We start from the raw sequence: 10404 nt of genomic DNA, 5'->3' as shown, positions 1-10404 counted from the left end.
AAGAATTTTAAACCCTTAAAATACCATATTGCAATATGCAATGAAACCTGAACACAAGATCACCCTTATTAGACTAAAAGATTTTTCAGTGAGAAGGGACCATTATAATCATCTAATCTGAGTTGCATAACATAGGCCATAGAATTTCATCCAATAATTCTTACTTAGTGTGCAGTAAGGGACTATAACTCCTCTAAAGTATCTCCAAAAGTACTGAGTACAATTCTGCTTCACTTACGTTAGGACACAACCTCTATTAACTGACTGATTTTTGTTAGCTCCCTTACTGGTTGTTTAGGTCAGGTTTCATTTTTTTCCCCTCACCCAGCTGAGACTATAAAGACATACACATCATGATTGTCTTTTTAATCTTTTTAATTAAAAAAAACCCTATAGCAATTACATTTCAGTTTATTTTTGTGATTTATTTTTTTTTCACAAAGGAATGTAATGAGCAGATTTCTGAAGCTTTTCGTGAATTCAAAACCATACCCTATGCATGTGATTATACATGCATAGTGAAACGAGAACCATGAAAGTCACATACACAGACACACACACAAAGAAAACAAGGCACTGTTAAGAATGTATAGGTAATAAATGACTAAAAGATTATTTATACATAAAAACTGGGGAGAAACCCCTAATGATGAGTGCAGCAGTAATCATTTCAACACACTAAAGCTGTAGATAATTTAGGGGTTCTCTGTTTAAAAGCCCAGCTCGGTCCCTCTTGCCATATGTATTGGATCCCACATCGGTAGGTGAATAAATTGCTCCGATGGTGTTGCTGGATCGAACTAAAAAGTCAGCCAAACGTTGTGTCACACATGTAGCAGTGTTGCATTTCCGTTTCTCCAAGCGGTGACTGGTAACATAAAACAAACAGAGCCATAGTGAAGTCCAATGATGAGCAATCAAATATGCCACCTCTAAAAGGCATTTTAACTGATAATGTAGAATTTCTTTTAATGTGAGCACAAATATGTGAAAAGTACAATATTCCTGCCTCCTACTTTGTGCCTGAAAAAAAATCACATTGTATGCTATTAGCTATTTTAATGATAGGTGTAGGTTAAATTCAAAAACCTCAAGATTCATATGTCATTTTTATTGATATTCAGCACAGTAGCTTCTGGCACCTAGAATAACTGTAATAATAGTATACTTAAGTCAGTAAGTGACAACAATGATTTAGCTCCAAGATTAACTTTTATGACTATTTAGAGAACTTGCTGATATCATGAGAATGATTAGCATTATAATACTCACTCACATTTATTCAGTTCCCTTAATCTCAGAGGGCCCCATACTGGTCCCATTAAAGTCAATGGCAAACCTTCAATTAATTTAAAAGGCAGCAGGATTGAGCCTAGGGCTGTGGGTCAGATCCTGAGAGGTGCTCAGTATCTAAACCTTTCATTGGCTTCTGTACCACTCAAGCTTTGGCTTTGTACAAACAGTAATTCCTCACTACTGAAAATCAGCCACTTCTGTGGGAGCATAGCAGCATGGCAATACTGCTGCGGTGGGGGAGAGCCACTTTTGGACAGGGCCCTACCTTTCTTACAAAATGTGTCACTGAAACATCCGTGTGCAAAGAAAACCTCAGTTTTAAGGTCTTATCCAACTGACCCACACACAGTAAGCTGCAGGGACCTCACTTCACAAAGAAGAAGAGTTGAGTTCGAATCTTTTGGTTCTGGGGAGCTCAGGGATTTCAAACTTCCTTCTTAGACCATTAAGCCATGCCCTTAAATAGACGCTCTCTGCTGTTGACAGTAGTTCCTGAAATAAGGACCATCTGTTCCAAAGGATTTCCCTTTACTTCTTCAAAGTAATCTATATGCTGATGTGACATGAAGTACATTCCATTTTGTTGATGAATAGGTCAAATAATTTAGTGCAAATAATATGAATTTTGGCAATGTTACTCTGACTAATTCCTGATTAATAATTTTCGCATTAATTGACTGGGTCTGTCACATTATGTTTCAACAGCGTGATTTTGAATCTCAGAGCCCTGGTGAAATAGAAACTGTGTGCTAAATGTCTGAGCTATAACAGCTGCTGGCTAGCAAATGGGTAATAGTTCATAAGTGATTCATATTTTAAACATTTCATATTTCAGTTAAATGGTGATTTAGGGTCTGATCCAACTTCCTTTGAAGTCGGTGGGAGTCTTTCTATTGACTCCAAGGGGAGCTTGATCAGGCTCTTAAAGCCTAGTAGAAAAGACATAAAATACTATCACACAGCCAGCAAACAATATATCATGGAGGGAAAACTTGCTAGGTACTTTCACCTTGAAGGACAAATCAATCATTTAGTCTCATGAAATTGCTAATCTGTTCATGAAGACAAAGCACTCATTCTCTTAAATGGTGTAGGCCCAGACCCTAAAACTCTGGACCTATATTTTTACAATAGTTAACATTATGAAACTGATGCAGCAAGTTATTATATATTTTATCAATACCTAACAGTCGAACAAAATGACACAAAAACTCATCATGGCTGTGAATGGGGAATACCATTGGATTCAGTGGGGGCTGCTCACTTTGAAGAGGGCTGTTGGATGAGGACATTGATGAGTAGGGTATCAGACCCCACACGTGAAGAAAATATGTGTTAGAGAAATGTTTGATTGTAACTGTTTAAAATAAAGAGGACTAGCTATAAGAATTCTGGTATTGTGTGTTCACTAGCCATATTATATTGGAGGATAATCACTTTAGTTTGTAATAATCATTCTTTAGGTTGAAAGAGATACTGTGATCAGAGGTAGCTATAAAAAGAGATGTGTTTAATGTCTGGTGAAGGAAAATCACGTAAAGATGCAGTAAGCAGACAGACCAGATAATATAGCTAATTTTCCTAATGTTATTCAATCCTGTTTATCACTTAGGATAAACTTCAAATTCTTTTAAAATTGCAATATGTATACATCAAGAGTCTACTGAAAATTACATTTATGCATTTGTAAAATGTACTACAAACTAGTGAAACTCTAGCATGACAAACTGTTTCTGTTGATGCTTGCTATGCTGAAATTGCTGTTTATCTCAAAAATGAGCAATCATTCACCTTCTGAAGACAGTAATATTTTAAAATAATTAAATTCACTCCAAAAGGAATTCTTTTTGACATGGAAAGAAATGTCATATGTCCCCATCACTGAGGCATGAAAAATTAACATTTAAATAGCAGATCCCTTTGAGAGTAAACCTCCTTTCACAACATAACCTAAAAATTGTGTGCTGAAAATTCAGAGAACACATTTTGAAAGCTTTTCAGATTTCCATAAAAGATCTGGTAAAACTGATTGTCTTTCCAACTATATTTCACTTTTTAACTTGAAATACTTTGCTTTACTGAATGGCTACGTTTCTACCAAAAAGAATATTTTAAGCGCTCTTTGAGAGAATTTGAATAGAATTGAAGGGATCTAACAGAAAAAAAAATGCTGGCACAAATTATGCTTCTTAATTTAATTCTATCTGGTTTGAATAGAAGAATGCAGAAGACAATCAATACCTTTTTGGCTTTGCTGCAGCCAGTTGTGGCAATGCCCCGTTAAGTCCCCAGGGTGTATTCCTTGACAGGACTGGTAATAGCCATCCTTGTCTATTGGAAATCCCATCAGATAGATCATCAGCCACAGAGAATAGTCTTTAAACAATAACAAAATACACAGTGAAATTGAATAGCCCTATTTAGCTCATATTGTTTAATGGCCAAAGTGAATAATGCAACAGTCTGAAACATCTGATTTCTCATTAAAAATAAATAATATTTTTCATTACTTACCTTTCCATAGGTGTAGCCTCCGAGTAGCTTAAAGCAACAGAGAGCACAATGAAGACAACTGGCAGCTTCAGGTTGCACATCTTTCCTTCCTAAATTTCTGAAAAGAATAATAATTAAAAACTAAAATCCTAAGTACTGTTCAACATACAAGAGATCCCACCTCAGTGCTGTTCTAAACAGGCAATAGTTAATCTCTGCCATTAAATTAGAGCAGCAGCATGATCAAACTTTAGTGACACAACAAAGATAAATTCAGATGGCTCTTTAGCAAATTTTGGCATCTAGTGGATTAAATCCTCTTCCCATCTCCCTTGCTTTCTTTTCCCAACAGTTTCTAAATTTCAGATTGTGGTTTCAGTTACAGATTGTACAGAGATCTTTCTTTTAGCCTTTCTTTGAATAACACTGTTCCTTAGTAATGAGGCAGATTGTGCCCCCTTTAAAGTGTGTGTGGCTTTATATCTGAAATAACAGAAAGGATACATCATTTACCTTGTAGTGGTCAAGGAACTAACTGAAGAAGTTTAACACCCGTCTGTATTAGCAGGAAGGGTACATGCAACAATTCCACGCTTGCATCTGACTCTGCAGTATCCCTTTTTTCGTCCCTCCTTGCTGGCAAGTAATACAGCTCTTATATACCCTTCACACCTTTCTCAGCTCTGACATCAGGCAGCACAGAGAGACTCTGTCATTCATTTCCATCCCTATAGATAGAAAGTACCCCAGAGATGAGAAGAGGTAGATGGGTTATTATTATATTAACACATCAGTAAACATTGACCTAGCCTATGCAGGATGCCCTCATGAAACTACTGTAATATTATATTGCACACAGAACTAAAGCCACAATTTTACAGTTCTAATAAGATGCTGAGGTCATATTTCCTGGGGGCGTTTTCAAGGGCTAAATAAGGTAAGAAAAAAATTATAAAGGAAGCAAAATGAAACACCAGATCAAAAGTAAATGAAACACAAAATAGACAGAAGCACTGGAAATCATGGAAAAGAGAAAAAAATGGTAGAGATCTGTAATAAATACACAAATATAAAAACCTAAATCAGAGCAAATGACAGGAAAGGATGAGGACTGAGAAGAAAGAGGATGTGATTTAAAACTGACCAGTAGGAATAGCTTGAACATCCAGAGAATAAGTTGGATAACAATTTCAGCTGAGTATAAGTTTTCCTGTTGCTAGTATGTTCTCTCTCTAGATATAGAATATTTCATACATGAAAACTAAAATAAATTAATGTTGTTAAGGATGTAAAGTCAGGCATATAAAAGTTAAGAAATTACAGAATAGATGTTGCCCGGGCAATCTTCTTTCTGCCTCCTTGTGACTATGCATTATGCTACAGAGTAAAATTTTCAGAAGCATCTAAGTGGGTAGGAGACAAAGTCCTGTTTTCAAAAGTGACATACAGCCAGATTTACAAAGGTATTTAGGTACATATAAATGCACATAGGCACCTATTGGGATTTTCAAAAGTAGCTAAACAGGTAAAGCCCCTAACTCCCATTTAAATCAATGGGATTTAGTAGCACAATCTATTTAGGTACTTCAAAAAATCCTTATAAGTGCCTATGTGCATCTTTAGGCACTCCCCCCCAAAAGACGCCATAAATCTAAGCCCTTAAGCTTATGAACGTCTGTTTTGAAAAGGGAACTTAGCTCCTAAATCATTGTGGATACTTCTGCGCTGCAATTAAAAACCCACAACTAGCTCATGCAAGCTGACTAGGGCTCGCGGGGTGTGAGCTAGGGCAGTGGTTCTCAAAGCCGGTCCGCTGCTTGTTTAGGGTAAGCACGCTGGCGGGCCAGGCCACTTTGTTTACCTGCCGCATCTGCAAGTTCAGCTGATTGCAGTTCCCACTGGCCATGGTTTGCCGCTCCAGGCCAATGGGGGCTGTGGGAAGCGGTGTGGGCTGAGGGATGTGTTGGCCGCCCTTCCCGCAGCCCCCATTGGCCTGGAGCAGTGAACCACAGCCAATGGTATCCGCGATTGGCCAAACATGTGGATGTGGAAGGTAAATAAACCAGCTTGGCCTGCACTTGTTTAGGTGCTTACCCTAAACAAGCAGTGGACCAGCTTTGAGAACAACTGGGCTAGGGGACTGTTTAACTGTGGTGAAGATATTTGGGCTCAGGCTGCAAGGTGGGAGAGTCTAACTGTGGTGTGGACATATCCTTAAACACTTCTGAAAATTTTACCCACAGCCTTTAATCATATTTTTCCTACAGGTTCTCTGTCCATTCAGTGTACTGAGTGGTTCTCAGTGAATGAAGCAACAATTTAATATTTCTTTTTATCCTTATCATTTATTATGCTGCTATGTAATATATGTAATGCAAGTCTTCCAAACTATTTTATTTCCTCTTGGAATTTTCTATTGTGATTATCACTGCTGCATGTGAATGCCTTACAAATGTTAATGGATTATTAGCCCACTTTTCAGATGGGGAACTGTAGCACAGAGATGTTAAGGCCAAAATTTATGTAAGTGTCCGAACTGAAGTGCCTCAATAATTGGCATCCAACTTGAGATGCTTAGGGGCTGATCCTTCAGAGGTGGCAACTCCCACTGGCATTCAATAGACTTGTGAGTGCTCAGCAGTTGTGAAAAATCAGGCCTGAGGTAGCTGAAGATTTGCACACACAAAATGAGAATCGCACTGTTACTAGTCACATCTGAAAATTCTGGTTCAAGTGTTTTGTCTAACACAGGGAGTCTGTGGCAGAATCCAAGATATTGCCCATTTCCCCCTGTATCCAAGCCCAGTGCCTTACTCACAAGTCTGTGCTTGCTTGTTGCAGCCCCCTTCTTCATTTATTAAACACTTTCCAGTTTCTCTAGTGGATAAGCTAAGGTTATATAACCGATGCTGCTGTTGCCTCTAGCTACCTTGCCTTATTTGCCATCTATGCTGAGCACTGAGCCACAGATCCTGTGGAAAAAGTAGCATGTGATCATGTAACTGAAGACTATTATAATGCATATGGACAAGGGGCAGAGTTAAGGTTGTCTGGGCACACACATTTCTAATTGGCAGCCTTTCCTAACTTCTGAGTGCTTGACTTTGCAACTGTAACATTCTTTTAATGTAGTTTTTTGTCTCTGTATAAAATTTATGAAGTTTTTAAAAAAGAAAACTGAAAACCTAGAAATGTATAATCAAAAAGCCCTTTCACATCAGTTGTCAGCACAGGTTTGAACTGATACTGTCAGATCTGTAGCACAGACCACCACTACATGAGCTAAAGGAGAAACTATTAGCAGCAGTAGACTGTTATCCTGTATGAAAAATTGTCACAAGAGTGGGACACACACTTTGCCAGTTATTTGTGAGACAGCACAAGAATATTGGGAATTAGTATTCCTGGGTTATATTTCTGGCTTTGGGGTAGGGGGATTGTGGTCTAGTCCTTAGAATGGTCATAACAGATGGCATAGCCAAGAAGATAGATTTGGCATTCTAAAAAAGCAGCAGCTGAAGTGGGTGCAGATGGGTCTGCCATACTAAAGAACTAGACCAAAATTTCAAAAATTTGTGCTTTAAGGTAGGCATCTAAATCCTGAACTAAATGGTAGCTTCTGGGTTCTTAGCACTTTTGAAAAATCAGGACACTTATTTAGATGCCAAAATGTGGATTTAGCACACTGGTTTTCAAAAATGTTTGTCCTATATTCTGTTCCCAGCCCTCTTGGAAGTGACCTTGTGCAATCTCTGTTACCTTGCAGGGAGGGGGGAAAGAATGATACTTGCCTGCCCATAGCACAGGGATATGAGGCTTTGGACAATGTCAAGGATTGTGAAATAAACAAAAATATAAAAACCAGTGAGTGAAAGAGGTGAAACTGGATCTCCTGGTGTCCCAAGCCCAGTGTATATTCTTTTAGGTCAACCAATATTTTGGTGGGGCAGGCCAGGGCAGCTCAATAAGATTTACAGTGCATTTGCAGCACAGATGCAATGTTCAGAAAATTAAGGAATGGGTGCTTACAGAAGTTCTTCTGAGCATGTATGTGCCAGTTTTCACATCTTGTAACTTGACCAAACCAAGATAGATTTTCAAAGTGACAGCAAAAGGAACCTCTCTGACTCCAGGGCTATCCTTGAACCAAGTTTCAAGATCCCACCACAAACCAGAGTGGTTCTAGCAAAGAACAGTTGGAATATATAGTTATCATTGACAACACTGCCATTTGCCTCAACTTTGGTCCCAGAAATAATTGCACTATTCATGCCGAAATTCCTTCCTCCCACCAACCCTAAATCAGCATAAAGCAGAGGTCAAGCATGGAAAATTTCATACTGAATAGTTAATATTACTAGGGTTCCTGTGAGACCTCTTCCTCTTGGATCTCCAAGAACTCAGTTTGACCTTAGTTTTGTTTCTCGAGTTTCTTTAGTTGGCATACAGCAAACCAAAGCTGACTTGATTAGACTCAAGTGTAGGGGGAGGGCACAGGGGTGTATCACGTGTCCAAAGTTACACAGCAAACCTTTTCCTTTATGTACATTTACACAGTACATTGCATTTACTATGCATTGCATCACGTTTTGGGATAGGCTTAGTTACTTTGTAGGAACCAGTCCCTGTTCAGCATGCACAGTCTATGCATGGCCTACTTTTTACCTCATCTTGCTTTCCAGGCTTTTGTCCATCGGTGTCTTGTCCATTGTTAAAGGTTTGCTGGGTGTTCCCCTTTATCTTAGCTGGTACAGACATTCTGTTTCCAGCCTGCAGTTTCATTTACCTCCTTATCCCTATCTCCCAAGAAATGAGGCCTCACCTATGTCAAATTACTCATGTGAAGCCAGGCCTACAAGTATATGGCAAATTGACAAGCGGCTGAATATATTATAAGAGGAGCTTATATTAGCACTTAAGCCAGTATTTTCAAACTTGTGGGCCTATAATTGTGCACCTAAATTCAAATCTAGACACCTTGGCTGAGGTTTTCAAAGGATCCGAAAAGTTTTAGGTGCCAATCCCAGTGTTAAGTAAGTGCCATGAGTTACAGAGATGCTGAGCCAGCATCATACCCAAGTTTGGGTTGAACAGGATTAAAGGTGTTCAGTCCTTTCTCAAACATGCTGTTGTCCTTAGGCTGTGGCTGGCTTCATCTCTCCACCCCTCTCACCTAGTTCTATAGCCTCAGTTTCTCTCCAGTTTGAGATTGGTTCCCTGCTTTTGTTCAACCAGTGCTTTCCTTATGCTAGTCTCAGTATGTGACTGGTGGTAGTTTCCCACTCTTCTGACTGTATTTTACCAGCTGCTAAGTGACACGTTTGCCTAAACAATGCTAACAGCTCCCATAGAAGACTGTGATTCTGATAGATGTCTGTGATTCAGGTACTGCTAGGGTTACCATATTTGAACATTGAAAAAAGAGGACACTCTCCTTCCCTGCCCCCATTCCAAGCCCTTCCCCAAAGTCCCTGCCCCAACTCCACCCCTTCCCCGCCCCCCATTCCAAGTCCTTTCCCAAAGTCCCCTCCCCAACTCTGCCCCCTTCCAGTCCCATTGGATCCCTTCCCCAAATCCCTGCTCCAGCCTCGCTTTCTCCTGTCATAAACAGATAGCTAAGGGTTAATGTTTCTTTTACCTGTAAAGGGTTAACAAAGGGAACCAAACACCTGACCAGAGGACCAATCAGGAAACCGGATTTTTCAAAGCTCAGGGGAGGGAATGTTTGGGTCTTTGTTTTTTGTCTGTCTCTCGGCTATGAGAGGCTTCTTTCTATCTTCAAGCTTCTAATCTTCAGTTTCAAAGTTGTGGCACCAGGCCAAAATTCCAGTTTTGGCCTCCCTCTGTCTCCCCAAACCTTCGCCCTGGGAAACCCCTAGACTCAGAAGCCCTGAGTTCTTACCACAAGGGAAGTAAACCCCCTCCCCTTGTCTGCCTCTTTTATCTCATTCCAGCTCCCCCTTCCCTGGTTATCCTGGCGATACTGTACTTAACTCCTGAATGCAAAACCAGAGACGGCAATTTTACCTTCCCCCCTGAGGCTATGCCAATTCAAACCTAGTCAAGCCTAACACAGAGAGATTCCCCCTCCTTTCTTCCTTTGCCTTAACCAGAGAAAAACTCAACAGGGTTTTAAAAAAGAAAGGCTATATTGAAAAAAAGAGAAAAGAAAAGACATCAAAATTATTCTCTGGTATCACGATGACATATAAGGCACCAGGCCAAAATTCCAGTTTTGGCCTCCCTCTGTCTCCCCAAACCTTCGCCCTGGGAAACCCCTAGACTCAGAAGCCCTGAGTTCTTACCACAAGGGAAGTAAACCCCCTCCCCTTGTCTGCCTCTTTTATCTCATTCCAGCTCCCCCTTCCCTGGTTATCCTGGCGATACTGTACTTAACTCCTGAATGCAAAACCAGAGACGGCAATTTTACCTTCCCCCCTGAGGCTATGCCAATTCAAACCTAGTCAAGCCTAACACAGAGAGATTCCCCCTCCTTTCTTCCTTTGCCTTAACCAGAGAAAAACTCAACAGGGTTTTAAAAAAGAAAGGCTATATTGAAAAAAAGAGAAAAGAAAAGACATCAAAATTATTCTCTGGTATCACGATGACATATAA

At 39.7% G+C, this 10404-nt stretch overlaps 1 protein-coding gene across 2 annotated transcripts; it reads right to left on the bottom strand.

The window, feature by feature from the left end:
* Positions 1 to 667: 667 nt before the first annotated feature.
* On the bottom strand, positions 668 to 4588 carry IAPP (islet amyloid polypeptide). Of its 2 annotated transcripts, none has more exons than XM_032796034.2 (4): positions 4303 to 4588; positions 3811 to 3907; positions 3538 to 3672; positions 668 to 868 (listed from the first exon to the last, which is right to left on the bottom strand). In XM_032796034.2, exons 2-4 carry the CDS (start codon positions 3888 to 3890, stop codon positions 679 to 681), a joined length of 405 nt encoding a protein of 134 aa, XP_032651925.1. In that variant the 5' UTR covers positions 3891 to 3907; positions 4303 to 4588; the 3' UTR covers positions 668 to 678. The 2 variants fall into 2 exon arrangements, with proteins under 2 accessions (XP_032651925.1, XP_032651927.1); XM_032796036.2 differs by having other exon boundaries at positions 3538 to 3627.
* Positions 4589 to 10404: the final 5816 nt, after the last annotated feature.

The sequence above is a fragment of the Chelonoidis abingdonii genome, chromosome 1 (assembly GCF_003597395.2).
Source record: "Chelonoidis abingdonii isolate Lonesome George chromosome 1, CheloAbing_2.0, whole genome shotgun sequence".
NCBI lineage: Eukaryota > Metazoa > Chordata > Testudines > Testudinidae > Chelonoidis > Chelonoidis abingdonii.
The sequence above is the reverse complement of the archived record's forward strand: the minus strand, read 5'-3'. Positions and strand labels throughout refer to the sequence as shown.